Here is a 23,867-nt window from a genome sequence, read left to right on the forward strand (position 1 = left end):
TTACCTCACGATGGTTTTCATCTGTTTAAAGAATATTTGGAAGTCAGCGTTAAAGTTGAAACAAATTAATCCGTGTAGTAAATATAAATGGTCGGATTTGATTTCACTCAAAACAGTTGTTTAAAGTTGGATTTGAACTACAATTTGGGTCATCATACTTGTAAATAAGATTTTCAAGGTAGTGAACATTCCTGTGCTACTTGAAATTATTAATGGTACCTTAAATAATAAATATCTTTCGTTTTTTTTATTTGATTGTCGTAATTCGTAATTTCCATGAAATTTTGATTTTTAAAAATGCTGACATGTAATTTACATCGTTCATTTATTAAAAAGCCATTGCAGAAAAAAACAAACAAACGACTTTCCCCCATCCCCCCACTCCAAAAAAAGACCCCCCCCCCCCCCCAAATACAAAACAAAATTTTTAAAAAGCAACAAAAAGATAAACATAAAATCAAAAAAAAAAAAAAAAAAAAAAAAAAAAACACAAAGGAAAACACAACAAAACAAAAACAAAAACATTAAAAAAAAACAAAACAAAAATAATAAACGAAAACAACAAACTGAAAAATGAAACAAAACAACACGGGAAACATATTAACGTGCACTCATTGTCATGCCATTCGTCACCAGTCCAATCGTGTTATGAACGTTTGACAAGACCTGGAGCATAAATGTATATTACACACAGTACTGTGTTTGGAGATATGTCCAATTTGACGGCTTATTTTTAAAATTGTTTATCTCGTGTTTATTAATTATCTGTCACGCACTACAACAATTTAATGACACATGCATACAGCCTAAAACTCAACAAATAATGCTGCGTGGCGCCATGTGTTTACTAACTGTGTACTTCTACTTAAGCTTTTAATATTATCCAAAGTTTTCTGTGAAGGAATATCTAGATGTAATTGAACTGGTAAAAAAACAAAAAAAAAAAAAAACAAACAAAAAAAACAAAAACAAAAAAAAAAACCCCAAAAACAGAAAGAAAACGAATCCTTCTCTCTTGATTACTATTAATTACCGGAACCCAAACACCGCTGGGGTGGAGGCCAAACCCTTATTCCCTCTCAAATAAATGATAATGAAATAGAATAATAGGATAAGATAGGATAAGATAAATGAATTTTTAAATGACATTTTAGTGCTGTACCTCGTAGAACTCACTAACCGGGAATTCCACCCCTTCACTGAAATAAATCGACTTTGAGTTATGGATTACAAAGATATTATCTTTAAAATCTGTAATGATTATTTTATTTTTCAATCTTCCACAGCAGATATGCCAGAGAAAAGCTTTAGTGATAGTGACAGCTGTTTGTCCTCCAGTAATACCATTGCTGAGATGAAGAAGGAAAATAATGGTGACAACACGCAGGCGCGTGAAGGATGGGGAGGCAAGTTGGACTTCATCCTCACTTGCATCGGATACGCTGTTGGCCTTGGAAACATCTGGAGATTTCCTTATCTTTGCTACAAGAGTGGGGGAGGTAAGGCTGCCTGCATGATAAGATAATAATGAATCCTGTAACATTAATTATAGTTGGTAATTGGTACCAGGATAGAATATCTTTATCCTGAATTCACGATTCTGTATGTGCTTAACAATGATTATCAACTTCATTAATTGAGTAGGTTGAAAACGCAGAAAATTGAATTAAATTTTTATTGGAATGAAATGAGCTAAATACAAAATGCAATGAAAATTGTTTTTTCTATAATCAGAAATTTGCGTGGTAAGGCTTTATCACTAAGGCTGTTCAATACTAAAATAGCCCATCGAACAAACGTGCAGTTAAACAAAACGTTCAAAACACAACGAGAACCCGTCGTTACCACTGTATTTAACGATTTCCAAGTTTCCCAGCCGTGCTCATACTCTATGCCAATGTTCATTATAACATTTATATCATTAGTTTACTTTACATACTATAACTAATTTATATGCACAGACAGCTCGCTTTCACACATTTACAAACATTTACATTCTATGTAATATGTTTGCACTTTTATTACACACACACATACACATACACACACACACGCACACACACACGCAGACACACACACACACACAAACATTAAGTTATGTTATTTGTCAAAGTAGCTCTTTGACTTTATTGTCTGTATACTTCCCTATGAAGCACGTTTACTCTATTTCATGTCTTGACTTGTGCACTTTTTTCGAATTAAAACAGAAACTTAAGTTATGTTGTTTTTCATGCAGCTCATTTGATCGTGACGTATTTGATTCAATGTTAATTTATTTATTGCAAATTGCAACCAACGAATTCAATGGAACGCAATGCGGCGTATCGCCGCTGATTTCTATGTCTTTTATTGATCTCTCTCAATCATGACAGATAATGTATGATATCAGTCATAAAATCAACGATGATTATATTATCAATGGTTGAATGATGAAAAGGGTGATGACGACAACGACGATAGTGATGATGATGAAAATGATCGGCTTGAAAATATAATTCTTCGTGACAGACTTTACTTATAGATAGAATGCGCTTGGCCAAGGAGTTCACAACATTGCCATCCGGAAGTATAACGGACCAACACACAAACTTTGTGTAACCATGAACTTTTATAGTCTTGTTAATTCAGTTTAGTGAGAACAACTCACAAACGCGGATGGCAAAAACAATAACAAAGGCCTGAGTGACGTCATCTGCATACTATCTATAGAGTAGAGCCGATGTGCACTTATTTGCATGTTTGATAACCCAATTCTTTATGGGCTCATTGTTGTAATGGAAATCTCAAAAAATGACGCAAAATAATGTCTATTACAACAATGTTAATAAAGTAAGTGGATTCGGATGTCAGACCTGCATATATGCACACGTCGAGAGAGCACAAAATCTACATGAGCGGAGTGTTGAGTCACGGATCGTTCCGCGAAGTTAATTTTTCCATAAAAACCTCTCAAGAAATTCAAATGATTTGGTGTCATAGTAGCAAGTTTCTTTATTGGCGCCAATGTAGAAGAGGTTAATTAATTCTTTTCAAGAAGTATGAATGAATTTTGACCTTTAGGCAACCAAAGCTGAACACCTTCCCCTCCTCCTCCTCCCCCCCCCCCCCTTTATTTTTTTTCCATTACTTACGGTTAAAATTTACATGTCTAACCAATACTGCCGCACTCTGTGACAAATCAGGCTTTTTTTTTTTTTGCAAGAAAACTCATCCTTAAAATATTTGTCGATTAAAATGGCTTTCATGTTGTCAAAATTCTCAAACCTGTATTTGAGAGAGGGTGAGAAAGGAAGTCCTAGGTTTGAGAGCCCCCCCCCCCCCCCCTTTATTTTTTTTCCATTACTTACGGTTAAAATTTACATGTCTAACCAATACTGCCGCACTCTGTGACAAATCAGGCTTTTTTTTTTTGCAAGAAAACTCATCCTTAAAATATTTGTCGATTAAAATGGCTTTCATGTTGTCAAAATTCTCAAACCTGTATTTGAGAGAGGGTGAGAAAGGAAGTCCTAGGTTTGAGAGTTCTTGACAAAAGAAGGTCATTTTAAAGGATCAATATTTGGACGAGTTTTGTGGAGAAATTTAAAAAAACGTGTTGTTGTTTTCTTCTTCAGAGTACGGCAGAAAAATAAATCTGCCTGTTTTTCTTCCCTCGTTACGTGATGCTCAGAGATGTTTTTTTTTTTAATAACCAAAGAAATTAAGTTCTCTCCTAGAATTGGAAAGAAGCGTCTGTACTGCGAGTACATTTAAATTTCATTTTATGTTCGGGAACCCAAATTTTCATCGCTATGTTATATTATTGACTATTGCCCCATGACTGCGACGACAATCTTTTAGAATCCTTCTATGAAAACGGAAAACAGCCTGAACACGTGACAAGGCAGCACCTACATGGGTACTTTGTTTACCTCACCTCCAAAGATCTCGTGGCTGTTATTATTAACAGTACGAAAAGAATGTACCTAGTAAGTAGGCAGTCAGGTACATGTTTCGCATATTTTATGGCATAACAGAACGCGAATGTTTTGGCTCATAGGCGACCAGTTAGTATGCCTGACCAAATTTACCAAAATGATGTAACATACCAATAGTTACCCCATTTTGCCCACAGCGTGACCTTAAAGAGACTGTGGCCTTCCATATGTAGAACATGAGGCAGTAAAATAATTTGCCGTTCTATGAAAAACACGTTTTACAACTTATGGCTAGAAAAACCGTCCTTCATATCGATCACTTAAAATGGCCCCCATCTTGTCGACAACTCTCAAACCTGGGAAGTCGGTGAAGTCCCATGTTTTAATTTTTGTGACAAGATGAGGGCAGTTTTAATCGACCAATATGTGAAAAACGAGTTTATTGGCCACAATTTTTAAAAACGTGTTTTTCAGAGCACGCCAGTCACGCTCTTATTATTTTCTTCACGTAAAAAATACGGTCAAGTTAAGTAGGTTTTCTTGGTCTCCACTAAGACATAGTGAATGAATGGACAGGAACATACTCTATTCTCCCACTCAAACACAAAGTAGCCGGCCAATCCCTGCCCCGGGTCTATATGTCTCGAGAGTCTATGGGCGGTATTTATTCACTTGCAGTGTGATCATGATGGAAAATTTCTTTAGATGAATACCCTTGCCACCATTTTGTCAAATGTAAAAAAAAAAGATCAGTGACCCGACAAGCACTTCAAACGTTTGTTAACAAGTGATATCTAGTGTTTGTATGTCTCTCTCTCTCTCTCTCTCTCTCTCTCTCTCTCTCTCTCTCTCTCTCTCTCTCTCTCTCTCTCATGTGTATGTGCGTGCGCGAGCGCGTTTGTGCATGGAGGAAGGGGCTCAATCCTTTCTACCACTAAACTAGTTTATCAATGAACTAGCCTGCCAATGAACAAGCTTACCAATGAACTAGCCTAACAATAAACTAGTCTACCAATGAACTAGCCTACCAATGAACTGACGTGACAGTAAGACGAGAAGACTAACATGTTATTAATATTGTACATAATTATTGTTAGAGGGGAATGGCCCTGATATTTTATTATTTACGCTTTACAGGATTCAGGAAAATTGGTGTTGTTGTTGTTGTTGTTATTATTATTATTATTATTATTATTATTATTATTATTATTATTATTATTATTATTATTATTATTATTATTATTATTATTATGTCTTTGTACAATATCCTGAAAAGAGCCAGATTTAGGAAGTGAATGTGATGTTTTATGTCGATCGTGTTATTTTCAACATGTTTCCGCACTCATCGAACACTCAAAACACTTGAAGCAGGATTGAGAGATATAGAAAGGCGGAAATGAGCTCAAGTCTCTAAAGTGAAACCGTCAATTATCAATATCTAATTTACATCCGTTTAAAAAAAAAATAAAAATTTGATAATAGATGGGAGTTTTTATTTTTAGTCCAATCATCTATTTATGCACAATCTATTCTTGGGCCACCACCGCCACCATAACAATAAATGATGATGATGATAATGATAATAACAATAAAAAGACCGCTCAATTTGTTATCACCACGGCTACTATTACTACTACAATACGCTAATGCAACTTCCCCCACGTTGATCTTAATCTCCACTAGATGGATAGATAGGGATTAAGATGGACAGATATATATATATATATATATATATATATATATATATATATATATATATATATATATATATATATATATATAAGAGAGAGAGAGAGAGAGAGAGAGAGAGAGAGAGAGAGAGAGAGAGAGAGGAGTCTCTCTCTTTCCTGTTTTGAAAATATTCCATGATGATCGTTGTGGATTTCAAAACTTTGATGTGACAACTCAACCTGTACTGATTTGTGAAAAGGTCAATCCCATCAAAGTTACGATAATACAAGACCTCCCAAAACACTTTGATCAGGTCACATGAAAATAAAAAAACAATGCGAGCTATCTGCCGTATATGTAAATCACGTGCATTTTTGACACATGTTTTGTTTTATTTTATTTTGTAGTTATTGTTTTTGCTGCTGTTGTTATTGTTGCGTTAGGAAATCTGATTGACTATCTCCAAGCATGCGACATTACAACAAATTTCGTTCTCTGGGATACATTTTTGTGGCCTAGAGTTTGCCTTTATTGCTATCATCCTGACGCACTTACTTTGACGTCACAACTCAACGAAACATAACTCTTTATTATTACTATATTACGAAAATGGCATAATGTTTTTTTTTTTTAATCATTGAAACCGTCTTTGATTTGATACGAATTTATCAAACCAGATTGCAAGTCGGTCCCTCTCATACTCTTAATCGCAGATTTCAGAAGATTACCATTTATATACTGAACTACACGTACTACCAATTTTTTATACCCACAGTTGGAGAGTGTGATTTTTAAAAACCCCCCCCCTCCCAACCGTTCCTCTCAATATATTTTAATCAAGTTAATAGGCTAGCGAATAGCTGCGTTGAAAAAAAAAAAGAAACAAGAGAAATAAGTTAAATAAATACAAGCAAAATAACATCTATAAACTAAATAAAGAACAAAATTGTTTTTTTTATTGATGACTCAAAAATAATTTTGGATTGAAACTGAATGTTTCTTTTTTGTATTATGAGAATGTTGTCTTCTACTGAAGCAAACAAACAAACATGACATGAATTTTTACTTTATTCCCATGTCCCAGGTGCTTTCTTCATTCCCTATGTGACATTTCTATTGCTATGTGGAATGCCACTGTTCTTCATGGAAGTGTCTTACGGCCAGTTTTCCAGCCTGAGTCCTGTTGCCATCTGGAGAGTGTCTCCTTTGTTCAAAGGTATGGAACTCCCCCCCCCCCCCTTCCCCAACAAAACAACGTTATGATTTATATAAAATGGTCTTGAGATGGGTTGAGGCGGGAATGAAGTTAGGTTAATGCTAGCTTTTACTATGTTCACAATAATGACATTATGTGGACGAATAAGGGCTGGGTAACACGATTCATAGAAATTATTTCCAACATTCGTCCATATTGTTGTCATAGTTGATCATCTACTACTACTACTACTACTACTACTACTACTACTACTACTACTACTACTACTACTACTACTACTACTACTACTACTACTACTACTACTACTACTACTACTACTACTACTACTACTACTACTACTATATTGATGACGACAAAAAATATGTCAGTATTATTTTTCTTTTAATTTTTTTTTTTTCAGTTTTCTTTTGTTTTATTTTCCCTCGTACCTCACCTCGAATCGTTACCTTTGGGCCTTTCCCGTAACCTTTGGCAATGTTATGATTATAGATGCAGCAGCATCTGTATACATCTGTAAAAGGAAAAAGCTCCATGGAATTACATGATGCAACATGGGCTGAAAATGAATAAAGTGATGTTATAAAGTCGGTCAAATGCTTTTGGGTTTTCCCCTTTGAAAGGCCAAAAGCAACGCATGTTCAGGTCGCAACTCGTACAGACATGTGTTTTCCGGTAGACTAGTATATTCACCTGTTTTTATTCAGATTTAACAGGTATTTTTTGTTTCATGAGCAGAATCATAACAGTTTCCGTCTAGACTGGGCTTTGATGTATTCTTGAAAAAATATATTATGGTCCAAGGGTCGATTTTTTTGTAGGCCAAACAATAACAAATGGGATTACCTAATTCAAACATGCGCATAAAGTAAGGTAACAAACTGTTTGGTAAAGAATAGTCGAACCAAAAGCACGGTGAGTTCCGACCTACAGGTTTGTTAACCTGCCAAAATAAGCTGGTCTTCAAGTTTGTGAGTATTTTGCCACAATATTTTGACCTAGTGATTCTCAGGATTTCATTGAACGTCATGAATAATGATCAGAATATGGAGGGCCTTTTATTTAGACCGTCAGGCAAGACATATGATGTTGAAAATAGCTTTGGATGTAATTGATGCTTTGACTTGCAACAACTCTACTGGAACAAAACAAACAAAATACCCCCCGCTCCCCACCCCCAATAAAACCAAAGAAAAAAAAAACCCTAAAGACAAAAGAAAAAAAAGAAAAGAAAAAAAAAGAAAAAAGAACAACAAAAAACACCCCAACAAAATAACAAACAAACAAAAAAAAAAACAAGCAAACTAAAAACAAAACAAATAACCCCCAAAAAACAAAAGAAAAGCAAACAGCTATGTCGGCCATAAAACCAGATTTTTGGACGTCTTGACCAGATGAATAAACAAGCTCATTCCCCAATCCATTCTCTCACCTTTTCTATCAATCTGTTCTGGCATATTATGTAACGTGGTAGTCCTTAGGTTGGATGCTTGGTATGCATGCCTTTCTGATGGAGAATATGCAGGGTAACGATGCGGCAGTGTCTTCGTTTCTGTCATTTATTGCGTGCATCTTAAGACGATAATATAATGATGATGCAATCATTGTTTACCACAGGTACCGATACTCAGCATTACCTGGTTCATTGATAGAGTTCTCCATACGGCAATGTTATACCGAATCTTACGTTCTGCTGTAGAGTCGCATTAATCATATTATAAATGTATATCATACAATTTATTATATCAAGAGAGAATGATACCTGTAGCCTCTGTTAATCACTGCATATACACGTATGTTGCATATGTGACCGATTAAAAAACAAAACAAAACAACAATGTTGTTGGCTGCTATTTGTTAAACATAGAATGCCCCAGTTGTATGGTCTGTTTAGTCATGAAGCTAGAATGAAAATCGCATGACCGCACCTGTACTCTGATGTTGATCTTTCCATTATCATGCTACAGTTTCCATACCCCCCTTCCCCTAGCGCCACCTTCCCTTCCACACAGTTAAAACAAAACAAGAAAAAAAAAACCCAAAAAAAAAAAAAACAAAAACAAAAAAACAAACAAAACAAAACAAAAACAAACAAAACAAAATAACAAAACAAACAAAAAACCAACAGAAAAAAAGGAAGAATAAAAACAAACTAAACAATGGTGAAGATAAAAGAAAATGAAAAGATAAATACAACAGGATATCAAACCAATCTGAAAGATAAGCAACCATGTGACTGACTGCTCATGGGTTTAGTGGTATCCTTGCCTAGCGTGGGAAGGCCGCTCTCAGCCTTGTGGGTTAGTTGTTTGGAAAGTTGTAAAGCTAATTAATATGCTTCAAAGGGTATTAAAAAAAATTCCATTATATGTATAATACTGGGATCAGCGATGTCATTGATGTTCATTAGTCACTGTATGATATGTCACATGATTTTATATCAATGAATCCTACATTAAGAGTCGATGTTATACCAATATGACCTTTTAGATTACATGGCAACCAAATCAACTCTCCCCCCCCCCCCCCCCCCCCCCCCACCCCACATACCCTAATGCTTTGAAACACTTTTGACCAAGACTCTTGGGTATCATTTTGTATATTGTTTTTTTTTTTACATTGTTTCAATCATGAACTGATAATGTTATGTGAATTAGTGACTTATAAACCACGTCGTAGTGTGAGTGGGAGCTGATTTTATTCGAAAGTCAAGCCAATAATGTAACTTCCTCTAACTTTAACTTATTCAAATATTATTCTTTTATAATTTGGTCACAATAATGGACACATATTTCTGATAGTATTACTAAACCTTTAACGCAAAGAATTGGCGGGTAAATTTTAATTATTTTGTACATTATTGACATAAATGTGAAATCCTACCTTGCAAAATATAGCAATGTATACATTGAAGAATACTATCACTAAAAGGGCGCCTAACTGATGACATACTGCGTAAAATAGATAATCTGGTTCCATATGTAAGGTGGGTGGAGTGGAAGGGGATAATAATGCATTTTGAAGAACACTGGAAAAGGTTTAAAGTGTGATAGATGAATGTGCATTATTTATTTATATATTTATTTATTTTTTAATTTTTAAAATTTGTTTTTATTTATTTAAATAATGTTATGAATTAATTGAAAAAATATCTTGTATCTTCACAGGTGTTGGTATTGGTATGCTTTTGGTGTCAGCAATCGTCTGTATATACTACAATGTCATTGTAGCTTGGACCATCTACTACCTTTACATGTCCTTTAGGGCTGTCTTACCATGGTCTAACTGCGAAAATGACTGGAACACCAAGCAGTGCGTGGATGATTCCAAATCTATACTTGCAGCGGCTAGAAAGGAAAATACCACAAGCATCGCCAGTCCCCCCAGCAGTGGTGTAAATTCTACGTTCTTAATTAGCAGCAACGGTACCAATTCTACAATATTTAGTGCCTTATTTGAAAATGCCACCCAAGTTGTCCCAACAATGAAAGATAACAAGTCTGTGGCGGCCAGTGAAGAATTTTGGAAGTGAGTATGATATTATGGTATTACTTATTGTATTTAACTTTACCTGTCTAAGTTCAACTACTGTCTGTTTAACACCCAATAGCATCCATGTATCCAGTCATCCAGTCAGTTTTCCTCATGTTTTCTTTTCTATTCAAAAAATTTGATTGCTTATTTAAAATTGAATGTTTTTGTTAGGTATATCTAGACCAGACCTGCCTTGTTGAAAATATAAAAATTCGTAGAGTTTAGGAGAAAACAATTGTAATTGTTATAGTTAACATTACAGATTAATAATTTGACCTAAAATGATTAAACAACACTCCAAAATATAATTATGTACACCGGCATCAACTTTCATTTTCATTAAGTTTTAATGACTTAGAAAAGCTCCTGACGTTCTGAAATTGGTGCCAAAATGTCGTAATTCTACGAAGTTTTCGTGGTCCTAGGCAGGTCTGATCTAAACATTCAGGTATATGATGGGTTAAAGATGTCATTTGATATTCTATAAATTATTTAATTTCACCAGACGTCATGTATTGGATATTTCTGACGGCATAGAAAATTTGGGAGAAATGAGATGGGAATTATTGGTATGCCTGACTGTTGCCTGGTTGTGTGTCTTCCTTTGCCTCTTCAAGGGAGTGAAAATTCTTGGAAAGGTAAATTTAAATATCGATGTTAAGTTGTTAGTTACCATTCCCTTGTTCTTTTTGTTAATATCAAGTAAAATTAATTGGATTCAAATGAGAACAAGATGCATCAAATGATTTATGCCAAAACCTAGCTAACTATTCCCATCAGGCGTTTTTCTTTTTTAATTTGACAATGACATGCGTCATTAGTTAAACATACTTGATTTTGTTTTTTGTCTTGAGTAAAAGTTTACATTTGTTCTACTAGATGTTTTCTTATCTACCTCCCTACTCTTTAAAAAAACATGTGCTTACATGAAAATATTGAAAGGGTCTAAAATCGTACCCGTTTTTTTGTGTGTGAAAAGTCATATACAGACATACATGTGGCCAGCCGTTAATTACAAAATCATTATAAATTGATTTTATCCATGACAAGATTTCTATAAGAGTATTCATTTAAGATATTGAAATTTTAATATTTCAAACTGTTCTAACTACAAATATTGCGTTTCTCATTTCTTTAATACAGGTTATGCATTTTGCTGCTGTCTTCCCCTACCTTGTTCTCAGTATTCTCTTGATTAGAGGATTGACTCTTCCTGGCGCTATGGAAGGAATCAAATTCTACATTGTGCCTAGATTTAACAAACTTGCTGATTATACTGTAAGTCATTTATTTATACTTTTTTTTTGTTTAGTGTGCAAATGAGAAATGAATAATATACGAGAGTATGCTTCCTACAAAGTGGACATTTTTCTATATTATAATAATTTCCTTAAATGTTAAAGTATATCTTATCTTATTTTTGTCTGATTTAAAATTATGACTCTTTCACTTGCAATCCATAAAGAAAGGAAAACTGCAAAATTATCGAAATTGTGGTTTCATTTTAATTGATTATTTCTTCTAACGGCCCTAAAAAATTTGAAATGTTACAACTTATATACAGAAATTATTGAAAATATCTGAAAATTGTGCTCATTTAAAAAAAGTCTGGTTACAAGTGAATAACTGCAAAGGATCTAATTTTTTAAATATTACATTTATCTTATAATGTGCGAGCCTTTTCAAACACCAGGATACTCATCTTAGTACTTTATAAATAAGCTGATTCGCAAATTATATATAAAGATACTTATCAAATGCTATTTATAAAAATCCAGGTGTGGGGAGATGCTGCCTTGCAAATCTTCTACTCAGTTGGCCCTGCTTGGGGTGGTATCATTACCATGGCTTCTTACAACAGATTCAGCAATAATATTTACAGGTAAAATGCTTCTCTTCAACTTTATTAATTGAATTTTAAAAACTAGGTAATGCTGGGTCCTCTCTGTCTGTCTGTCTGTCTGTCTGTCTGTCTGTCTGTCTGTCTCTCTCTCTCTCTCTCTCTCTCTCTCTCTCTCGCTCTCTCTCTCTCTCTTTCTATTTCTCTCTCTCCCCCTCTCTCTCTCTCTCTCTCTCTCTCTCTCTCTCTCTCTCTCTCACACACACACACACACACAAACACATTCAGATAGTCATACGCACTTACTCTCATATTGGTCAGTGAGTAGAGTTAAAACAGCTGTGCATCAGGCTTTTTAAACATCTGTTTTTTTCTCCATTTTTTATTGGTCAATGCGAACACAATATATTTTAATTTTAATGGTCAAATAATATTAATAGACATAAAAAAGTATAGACATCGCCTATTTTTTGGACATCGCACAGTGTATTCTGAATCCTTGTTCTTGAATCCATTCAATGTCTATGGCTACTATTCAATGGTAAAACATTTAATTTATTTTTAAATCCAACCCACAGGGATGCCATGATCGTTCCACTCATCAACTGTGGTACAAGTCTGTTTGCTGGTTTTGTCATCTTTTCTGTGCTTGGATTCATGGCCTATGAGATGGAATCCACCATTGAGGAAATTGTCGAACAAGGTTTGTTTCTTATCTACAGTAAAGATATTTTATTATTTATATTTAAAGCATTGTTTCAGTATTTCATCTAGATTCTGTGACAGAATATAAATAATTCGTCAATGAAGGTGAAATACTTATGATGATTGATTCCAGAATAACATTTTAACATGTACTTTTTTTCTTAAGATAAAGTTAGACTATTCATCAGCAAAGTGGAATAATACTGGTTTATGTGTGTCACAGGTATGCCCATAAACCAATCTGAAAAGAAAGAACTAGATAAAGTCCCTACTTTTTCAAGAAATATTGTTAAAATAAGCTCTCGGTCCTGATATTTTAATAAAAATATTTTTTTCTTTCTTTCCTTGGTTTCAGGACCTGGTCTAGTCTTTGTTGCTTATCCAGAAGCCCTTGCTAAGCTCCCAGTGTCCCCATTGTGGGCTGTCCTTTTCTTCCTCATGTTTTTCACCATCGGTCTTGATAGCCAGGTAAATATTGACTTATCTCTGATATTTAGCCTTGCTGGTGGCGATTAATATGCCGTGCTTTCCCTTTTGAATCAGACACAGGCATGAATTCATTGCTAGAGAATTTTATGTGGACATGACACCCAAAATTGACATACTTATCATTATGTCAGCAGATTTTTATTGAACCAGTCATTGATAAAAGAATATCACCTACTGTCAATAGACTAGAGCTCTTTGAATTTAAAGATAATGTTACTGAGAATTAGAAGAGATTCGGACATGGTGTCTACTGCGGGAGATAGTATAGGGGTGAAAATTGAAGGAATGATAGATTAATTTCTGAATGAAAATATTAAAAAATAATTCTTACTTTTGTTTAATGAGGCAATGTTTGAAAATAAAAATAAATTTTAAGTGACATGAATTTTTTGGATAATGACAAAATTGGTAATGGGTAAATTAATTTTAAATAAAAAATCATGCTATAAACCCTTTGACTGATTACCCTGTCTACATTTATGACACTTTTTATATACTCTCTATAGTTTGTGCTGTACTTCCTTCAATTTTCTGACATTTTGTTTTCAGCATATTTGCCTGCTCTGTATGATTTGTTGACAAATTACTCCCGTGGTAGAAATCCTTCTGTGTCATGTCCCAATATATTCTCTTCCCATTAATAGGCAAGGCAAAATTGGAATAAAATACTGATATTGCTTCGTCGCAATTAAAAAGTTATTCAAAATTTTCAATTTTTTATTTTTTATTTTCGATTTTAAAGGGAAAAAAAACCCTCGCATATTTTCGATGTTTTATCACTTCCACAACCTATTCGCATGTCATGGGAAAACGTTTCTGAGCAGTTTCTGATAACACAACAATGTGAATTTTTTGTTAGTTTTAAAAATAGTTAGTTTTACAAGAAATAAAAGATGATGTCAAGTCCTCCTTTTAGTTTTTTTTTTTTGTGAACATTCAAACTATAACTGAAACTCATCAGTTGGTACTTACTGCTGTATAAATTTTTTTTACCGATATATGTATAAATTTATTATTAATACATCTCTCCACTTGACTTTGTGTAATGGGCGTTTAAATAAATAGAAAATGGATGCCAAAGTTTTTGATTCCCGAGTGCGACATGAAATATTGCTTTTAGCATTGTGCAGACAATGTTCTCTAAAAATGAATTGATAATTATAAGAATTTTTTTTAGGAGAGAGATAATTCTCACGAAATGTTTGCACATAATTAATCTGGACCTGGGGTTCAATAGCTCTTTAGGCAGAACGCCTGACTTGTAAACAAATAGATCTGGATTGATCCATTTACATTGATTATTGTCGTGTGTCGGGGGGGGGGGGGGGGGGGGGTTCATGGACGAAGAATAGTGGAAAACACTTTGCGATAAATAGCAATCTATTCAGAAGGTAACAATCACTTCTTTCTCTCTCTTTCATACTTGGAGATTGGGGATTAATAATCGACCTGATGGCTCTAAGTATTCTTTTACATTACTCTCCCTCCAAAGATTGCATTTGAAGAAAATAACTGAGCAAAATTTACATGAAATTAATCCTAATCTCAATGGGAGACATTGTCAGACATGATCTACAGTTTATACATCTTTAGCAAAAGCGTAATATTCTTTGTGCGTGATGTTCAAAGGATCAAGTGCGACCGTGACATTGAATAGATTCTGATTAAAGTGGATTTGCCCGACAATTAAAGAACATTATATCACATGTAACATATAAAAGGCTTTGTACAATATAGAAGGAAAACTTCAAAATGAATTGAAAATGTGAAACAGTTTTCACATGTAAATGAGTTGTTTAGGAACAAAGGAAACTGTCGTTTTCTTAAACCATTCTGTGCACAAGTGAATTTTCATATCCTGAAATATGCTTTGATGAAAAAAAAAATTCTAACAAATTATATGGAAATTGCCAGTGGTTGAGCTGGTGATAAAAGTTTTTTGTTTGTTTGCTTTTTTTTTGTCTGTGTGCTCGTTTTTTATACTTTTATTTTTTTTGCCATGGTTTTCTGTAGTTTGTGACTCAGTGATTTTTTTCAGGCTTTGAGTCGTTATGGTCAAAAACCTTTTCTGTGATTTGAAATGTGCTCATAATTGTTATTATTTTGACATAAATTTTCAAACTCATTTCAGCTCAATGAAAACCGGTTAAATTAAAAAAAAAACCCAGCTTAACTAAACAATGTATAAAAGTTGATTTAATTCATTTAAAAAGATTAACCAAAAATTCCTGTATTTTTATTGTTGTCAACAAAATTCTTGAAAATCCATGAGTGCTTAAGCAACTGAAAGAAAGTGCCTCTCAGTTAATGTTTACATGATAAACAAAATTTAGTTATGATTTAATGACATTTGATCAACCCTGACTGAACCACTGGACTACCCAGAGTTAGTTAGGACAATAAAGATTTAGCACTATTTTAGTGAAAAGTGATATCTTTTCAATTTATCATTGAAGGCATCACGATGATTATGGACAACTCTTGATATTCTTCTCATTTTGATTATTGATTGCTTAACCCTTTAATGGCAAGACAACATTTCTTTCAAATTGTGAGTTCTTTGGTAACTAATTTATAGCCTCAGACCTAAGCGTTTTCACCGTGAGAGCAGTTACAGCTATGTGATTTGTGCTTCTTTGTGAAGCCTGGGTTACAATGCTGTTTCTGCTTTTTTGATGAAAACAGTAAAATATGAGGCCACGTTAAGGTAAAGACAAAGCCTGCCTGCAAAGGGTTAAACCAATGTGCAAAAACTAAAACAGACAATCCAATCTGTTGAAGCTCTATTTAACCGGTTTCTACTTAAAATTGAAATCTTTTGGTATTTTGATGTCTTGAAATTCATTGGCCAAAATTGACTCAACACCTTGAGGAATAAACCGAGTCACCATTTTTTCCAACTACACCTATGTGACATGTATTACAGGTTGTTATGGAAGGTACTAGAAATATGTATCTTTCGAATTTGACAGCTGATCAAGTTATAGATTTTTATTTTTAGATTCCACAGGTTTTGATTTTTGTAAAAAAAAAAAAAAAGAAAAAGAAAAAAAAATTGCTCAGAGAATTTTCCCCATGGTTTGCGAATAGTGCGTGTTTTTAGGTTATCAACGATTTTGTTGAATATTATGCAGGAGATTGCATAATCAACAATGACTTCATGCCTGATCCATCACATGCTTCTGTTCCTTTTTTTTGTTTTGTTTATGAACCATTATGAAATAAGTTTACTCTTATCGAAATTAAACAGCCATAGACACTTTGTATTTTTAGCAGAAATTGAGTACTTCTGTGAATCTTTGGGCTATGCAAGACAAAAAAAGAATGGGTTTTGAACAATCAATGGACGATTTTTTTTATTTGTTTTGTTTGCAACAGTTTGTCTATTATTTTTATATTATATTTTCGTTTGGTTTGACTGTAATTGGGGAGTCATGTTTCTTTTACAATAATCTATAACATTATTGTAATTGAAATTTTTATCTTATTTGATTATTTTAAAAAGATATATTGACGATAATAACAAATGAAGTTTGTGTTGATTTTTTTTGGATCCATTATGTCATCCTCTCTGATATTATAAAGTATATTATTTATTTTGTTTTTGATAATAAATAGTGTAAATACATGGCCAACGCTCTTACATTACAATCTTCCTATCAAATAAGTTACCCCTCATCTACACTGTTAATTTGCATTGAATATTTACTTGACCAACTTTCTCTCATTCCATTTTGGAAATCAGAAGAACTATGTTATCAATTTATTTTGCTATGCTGCCTTTGCAAGTTTCGCAAATAAACAGGTAAGTGACTTAATTGTTGATTGAAGTTGGGAGGGAAGGAAGTTCGTTGGTATCTGTGGGGGTGGAGAGGGGGGGGGGGGGGATCATCAAAACAATTAAAATTACTGAATGATAAAGAACACATAGGACTTATCCATTTTGTACCAGATGATGGCGCTATTGTTAAGGTCTTCTTCTTTCTCAATTCTTGTAACTCAAACTAACACCTTGCTAATCTCCGTAATGCTTTTACAACCACGTTAAAAAAAGTGCTGCAAGCGCCTTCACACCTTAAATATAATTTATTGAACTGTTTTTATTCATGTTTTGTTAGAGGAAGGAGGGAGTTTGGGTTATATGCATATCACAAAATTAGTGTCCAGTGTTGTGTTCTATGTGTAAAGAATATTTAAAATATTTTTTATTGTAATGGCCAAAATGTTTTTCTTGCATTCTCTGCTAGGCAATCCAACACAAAATGAGTCAGATAAGAAAGTTTGCGGTGAAAAGATCTGAATGTCTACACCTGACTCTATCTCAAACCAGGTTGATATGAGGTTTTCTTTTGTTTGTCTTGTACCTTTCATGTTTTTCGTTCTGATCGTCTTTTCCACTGTTTTTGACTTTTGTCTTCAGTCATTTTATAATCTACTCATTATTTATTTTTTCGAATATTTTTATATTTTATATTTTTTTTCCGATGAATTTCTATGATATTATTCGCCTTTCTTCTTGACATGTCATGACTTGAAGATGTCTCTTTTTTATTTTAGTTTTCTTCATTTTTTTTAGACAATGAATGAATGATTGACACAATTTGGAAGTTTCATGAGCATCTTGATAAATCCCCTTGTTTGACAATTGTGTGTTATTTTCAATCCTATTCATTGCACTTTGTGTGGTGCAAACTTTACCTTTAAATTATGATGTGGGAATATATCAAGATAGCTTGGGTTCCGTGATTAGTTTTGTCCATTGCTGTCCTTATTTGATAGTCTCTTGACTCGAATCCTTGTCTCTCTTCCCTTTTATTTCCAGCAAACCATATGACATTTTATAATAATTTTTCATGATGGTAATTTCGACATTATGGCATGTATTGATTTTCAAATTAAATTGATAATATTTATTAGGTTCTCGTGGTAGAAAACATACATACACATTAATCCCAGGCTATTTGCACAATCATTTTGACAAACAGAACATTAATTGATATTATAATGTGGACCACCGGAATGTTACTGTTTTCTATGACATATTAACTACTTACGTTGAAAGGAAAAATTTTCCGCAATGACTCAACACGAGGTCACTCGATCTTATTAAGTGTGCATTTTTGTTTGGTATAAAATAGGCAGTATTTAATGTTTTTGTTTTGGTGTCTTTAATTCCAGTAGACACAATTTTCGTCCTGTATTATTATGGGTCTTCATTTTGTCATGTTGACTGACCTAACATACTTTTTACCCTCAGTCTCGTATGATTAATAACCTTGAAGCTATGACATGACAGTATGTAGTACAAAAAGTAAAAAAAAAAAACAACCGAAAATATATGCGTCATAAACAACATTATTTTGACACTTATGAGAACAATTTCATCGCATTAAAAATAAAATATTGCTTTGATGAAATGTCTATCAAAATTTACCAAATATGACAATTTGACTTAATCATGTTGACAAGAGCATTTCAAATCAGCTCTGTATTGGATATTACTATTGTAATTACAATTATTAAACCTAATTTTGAATTTGAAGTAAACTACAGTTGTCTTTTTCAAAGATGGATTGCCCAAATAAACAAGTAAATTCGCGTTCCATTCCACATTTAGCAGGAAGGGTCTGATGGGAAGCAAAAAAAAAAAAAAAGAGAGGCGGGGGGGGGGGGGGGGGGGGGGGGGGGGGAATGTTAGTTAAGAATTTCGTCTTAAGAAATATTTTGGTTAAGTCAAAAATAGGTGTTTCATTTATTTTGTCAGACTATATAAGCAATGCCATTAAACAGAATGTTGTAAACTATTACCATGAAAATTATGTGAAATGAGATTGAATTGAATAGATTACTTTGCGGTCATCTTTTTTCATCATTCCCATTGTCGTGAATAGCAACTTTAAATTTTAAAGTTTAATTTGCATTAGTGAGCCATCATGATAATTGCTTTTTCTTATGCTTAGGATTGTAAACAATCAGAGTTGCTATTTATTATCCTGGAAGTGACAATCTAGATGACTGTGAATTAATCTATATTATAACCATCGTATTTATCCTTGAAAATTTAACATCATCGTTGATCTATCTAAACGGTGCATTGACAGCTTTGTTTCAGAGTTGCTAACAAACCGCTTCTGCAAATTCAAGCTTAGTTTCGTAAATTGTCTTTGTTTCATGTCAGTAAACATCAGTATTTATTTTATAATATGAAACGCTGCAATCACTCCTCGGATTTAGAAGATGTGGGTTCTAATTTTGTCAAGATTAAAGTCAAGTATTGGAAATACTAAATTTAAGCAGTTTCATTTAGGTATTTAGTAAAACAAGCATATGTTACAAATAAAATAAAATGCAGGAATGTATTTTCCTTTTACATACAATGTGAAGCTCTGCACTTGAATTATTGATATAACAGATATTGAAATAAAAAAGATTTAATGGCAAAGTCTTCAGTTAGGAGAAATTATTCCCATGAGCACAAAACACGCATCACTTGAAACTAAGATGTGTTTTTGTACAGACGCAGATTGTTTGCAACATCTGGAACCATTCTTTGTATGTGACATACGTTATGACATGATTTTGAATAGTTTGTGCTATTTTCATTCATATCTCATCATGGATGTACGTCAAAGCCACATCAGCTCAGTTCTAAAATGGTGACTCTGATATACCGCCACCCAGTAGATAAATAAAATAGCACATCCTATTCACAATGAGAGGAATTTACAAGATGACATGACCTTGTTACAAATCTAAATGATTTCTCTACATGATCAGCAAAATTATGAATAAATCCAAATATACAAATTATAAACATGGAATATGACATTAAATATTTAACTGCAATTGGTGGTTTTATGTACAGCATAAAAAAAAATGAAATTTGATTAGATTAACATGTTTATTCGATTCATAATTTTATCGATGTGGAGAGCCCATTTTTATAACAAGGTCTTGTAAATTCTTCCCATTGTTGTTCGAAAAATAATACTTGGTTTCCATTTTTTTCAGAAAACTTAATCAATTTATTGATTGATTAAAAAAATACATAAAAGTGACATATATATATATATATATATATATTAAAATAATATATGTCATGACATTTACTAGATTAAGTTATTTCAACATGCGTTTTATTTCCCTTCCCCTCCCTTACTCCCTACCTCCCTTCCTCACCACCATTTAGTTTGGTATGTTTGAAACAATCCTGTCTGGTCTGATTGACGAATTCCCTCAAGTGCTCCGTCATAGGAAGACCCTCATCACAGCTGTAGCCTGTGCTGTGGAGTTCGCCCTTGGATTGCCATGCATCACACAGGTCAGTCATTTATATATTAATACAACCTCGCTTATAGCCTTTTTTGGTCTACTTTTGCCTGATGACTTGTATGTCACAAGTTTGAGTCTGATTGCCGACAATGCAAACTTAAGTCCTAGGAAAAGGCTCTTTACTCACATTTTAATTTATCTTACTTGGATGTAAAACAAGTACCTGGCCACTTACAGTATTGGCTCTGTTCAAAAAAATAAAAAGGGTAATAGCGCCTTGTCTTATTCCGCATATTAAATATTGCTGTTTGTTTGGGACCCCTTGTAAAGAGCTTTTAACACATTAAGTGGTATGGTCCTATATGAAAGCTCATCTTGAAAACTCTTTTCGCATCTTTCTTACATTTTTTTTACACCACCAAGGCACCGAGAGAGGACAAAGAGAACTGTATTTGAAAGTTAACTGACACAAATGCTCAAAACAACTACCGTCAAAAATATTTGATGCTCCATTGTTCTCAGAAAGAAATTAAATAACCTCCTGAGTATTAAAATGTATAGGTTTTATCAAAAAAGGTTTAAAATTTATTATTGCTCAATAGATAAAACCTCTGAACAATGGACAAATATGGACAGCTTCTCTCTTGCCTTTTGTAATCTTTGAAAGTGATGTTTCTATTTAAACAGTTATAAAAGAAGTCAAATGTATGCTTAAAACATTTATTTTTTTAAATGGCATAATTCTTTACTGATGAAACTGTCAATGCTGTTTTACACAATAAAATTGATATGCTGGAGTCCTTACTGCGACATTGAGTTGGTTACTGGTCTCAATGAGAAGCTTCTTTATCCCAGACTTATCAACCAGAGAAACTGATAGCTGTCAACAGTTTTAAGTTAAGTACACACTATTGGTGTTGGCCACACACAACTACATTTGGTCTTACTTCTTATTACAAGGACGAAAACAACAATGACGACGACTACAACAACAACGGCGACGACAACGACTACTGCTACTACTAGTATTACTACTACTACTACTACTGCTGCTACTACTACTACTACTACTACTACTACTACTACTACTACTACTACTACTACTACACTACTACTACTACTACTACTACTATTACTACTACTACTACTACTACTACTACTACTACTACTACTACTACTACTACTACTACTACTACTACTACTACTACTACTACTACAACTACTACTACTGCTGCTACTACCACTAGTCCTCTACATTTTCTGTTTATTTCTTCCAAAGGGAGGAGTCTACGTTCTTCAGGTCATGGACTGGTATTGTGCCAGCTTCTCTCTCATGTTGATTTCATTGACTGAGTGTGTTGTTCTCTCATGGGTTTATGGTAAGTTCCATGACTATTATGGTGACTTTTTCTGATCATATTGATGATGACGATGACAACAATGATGATGATGATGATGATGATGATGATGATGATGATTATCATATTCTTGCACCTATGTTTGTGTGTGTGTATGTGTGTGTGTGTGTGTGTGTGTGTGTATGTGTATGTTTGTATGTGTATGTATGTGTCTGATAATCAGAGAGATGGATAGATAGTTAGAATCATAGAGGTAGATAGAGAGAGAGAGAGAGAGAGAGAGAGAGAGAGAGAGAGAGAGAGAGAGAGAGAGAGAGAGAGAGAGAGAGAGAGAGAGTAATCTAAAGGGTGTATGAATGAGTTGACTGTTATAATATTTTTAGCTCTGTGTAAAGCACCAATTTTATAGAGTACCATATGTAAAGCTAAATATAACGTGCATGATTAAGCATTTGCCCCTCTCGAGAGCTCACTGTTTACTCTTTGAACTTGATCTTATTAAGATACGAATCTTAAAGTAACATGTCTCCTCCCCCTTCCACCTTCCTTCTTTTATCCATGTAGGTGTCGACAGGTTATTGAAAGACATTGAGCTTATGATTGGGTTCCCACCCCATTCCATCTGGAGATATATGTGGAAATACGTCACACCTCTAGTCATCATTGTAAGCATTCCTTTCATTTACTATTAGTTTTATAATGAACACAGTGATGGATATTTATGACTTAATTTTATAATGTTCATCAAACTGACTCAACAACACTTGTAAAGAGACCAGGACTTAATGAAAAACCCTGAAGGTCCCAATAACTTGGTTGGTAGAATACTCGCTTCGCATGCAAGGAGACAGGAATTGATTTCGGGTGCAGTAGAGATTTATTTTCTCCCCCTCCTGTCCACCCAGCCTTTATTAGGTAGCTTGGCCTGTTAGATCTGGTGGAAAGTACTTTTTGATATCAATTTCTATTGTTCACGCTATAGAAGTGGCGATAAACTCATTGTTCAAAAGTACTACATTTTTTATGTGAAGCCTTCCTCCTGCTCACTATATATACTGATCTAAGCAACATTTCATAATCACAATTTGGATATAGTCTTCAGAGAGGAAATGCCTTTTAACAGTGTAAATGAGATTTAGATTTTATGTTGAAAAAAGTATGAATTTAGATGGACAGCTTAAAATGCATAGAGTTATAAAAATAAAACAATTAGATAATAAATAATACAACAAAAGCACATAAACATACAATAGATAAGCTCTGGAATACAGTTTGCAGTTTCGAAATGTATGTTCTTAAATTCTTAAGAAAAACACTGGATTTTAAAGTTTTAAGAATAGCATAAAATCATCATAACATTTTGATTATCACTACCACTATTAAGATTTTGCATTACACTTCACAGTCTCTGCTGACAAGATAAAAAAAAAATGAAATAAGGTACTTTTTGTTTGACCTTAAATCACTTTTATCTTTCTTCACTATTGAAATTATATTGTGCATTTTTTATTTATCTATTTTATACAGTTTGTGTGGCTCTTCAGTGTGTTTACGTTGAACCCAGTGACCTACGGCAAATATTACCAATACCCTGACTGGGCCATAGGCCTTGGATGGATGATGGGACTCGTCTCTCTGATCCCCATTCCTGTCATGGCCGTTATACAGATTTTAGGCACTTCTGGATCATTGAAAGAGGTAAGTTTGTTCCTACGTATCATTCCATTATTTCCAACTCCATTTGGTCTCTCATGAAGCAGCATTTTTGAAACAATTGACTTTACATGTTAATAAAATCAAACAAAAAAACAAAAAAAAAACAAAAAAAAAACCCCCAAAAACCAAACAAAACAAACAAAAAACAAGAG

The 23,867-nt window shown here is 33.7% G+C and overlaps 1 protein-coding gene across 6 annotated transcripts in view; it reads left to right on the forward strand.

The window, feature by feature from the left end:
* LOC144970209 (sodium- and chloride-dependent glycine transporter 2-like) overlaps positions 1 to 23,867 on the forward strand; it is a 42,565-nt gene that overhangs the window by 15,891 nt on the left and 2,807 nt on the right. For 3 of the 6 annotated variants that reach the window (XM_078909611.1, XM_078909613.1, XM_078909610.1), the window contains exons 2-13: positions 1,290 to 1,499; positions 6,673 to 6,804; positions 9,969 to 10,329; positions 10,841 to 10,973; positions 11,479 to 11,613; positions 12,114 to 12,217; positions 12,754 to 12,878; positions 13,236 to 13,348; positions 20,559 to 20,690; positions 21,921 to 22,020; positions 22,564 to 22,664; positions 23,527 to 23,697. In XM_078909611.1, the coding sequence (XP_078765737.1) occupies positions 1,292 to 1,499; positions 6,673 to 6,804; positions 9,969 to 10,329; positions 10,841 to 10,973; positions 11,479 to 11,613; positions 12,114 to 12,217; positions 12,754 to 12,878; positions 13,236 to 13,348; positions 20,559 to 20,690; positions 21,921 to 22,020; positions 22,564 to 22,664; positions 23,527 to 23,697 (1,815 nt within the window). In that variant the 5' untranslated portion in view covers positions 1,290 to 1,291. Of the gene's footprint in view, positions 1 to 1,079; positions 1,500 to 6,672; positions 6,805 to 9,968; positions 10,330 to 10,840; positions 10,974 to 11,478; positions 11,614 to 12,113; positions 12,218 to 12,753; positions 12,879 to 13,235; positions 13,349 to 20,558; positions 20,691 to 21,920; positions 22,021 to 22,563; positions 22,665 to 23,526; positions 23,698 to 23,867 lie in introns of those variants that run through there. The other 3 variants (XM_078909609.1, XM_078909612.1, XM_078909608.1) reach the window with 2 other exon arrangements.

The sequence above is a fragment of the Berghia stephanieae genome, chromosome 4, assembly GCF_034508935.2.
Source record: "Berghia stephanieae isolate SIO BIC M18660-M18661 chromosome 4, UCSD_Bste_1.3, whole genome shotgun sequence".
NCBI lineage: Eukaryota > Metazoa > Mollusca > Gastropoda > Nudibranchia > Aeolidiidae > Berghia > Berghia stephanieae.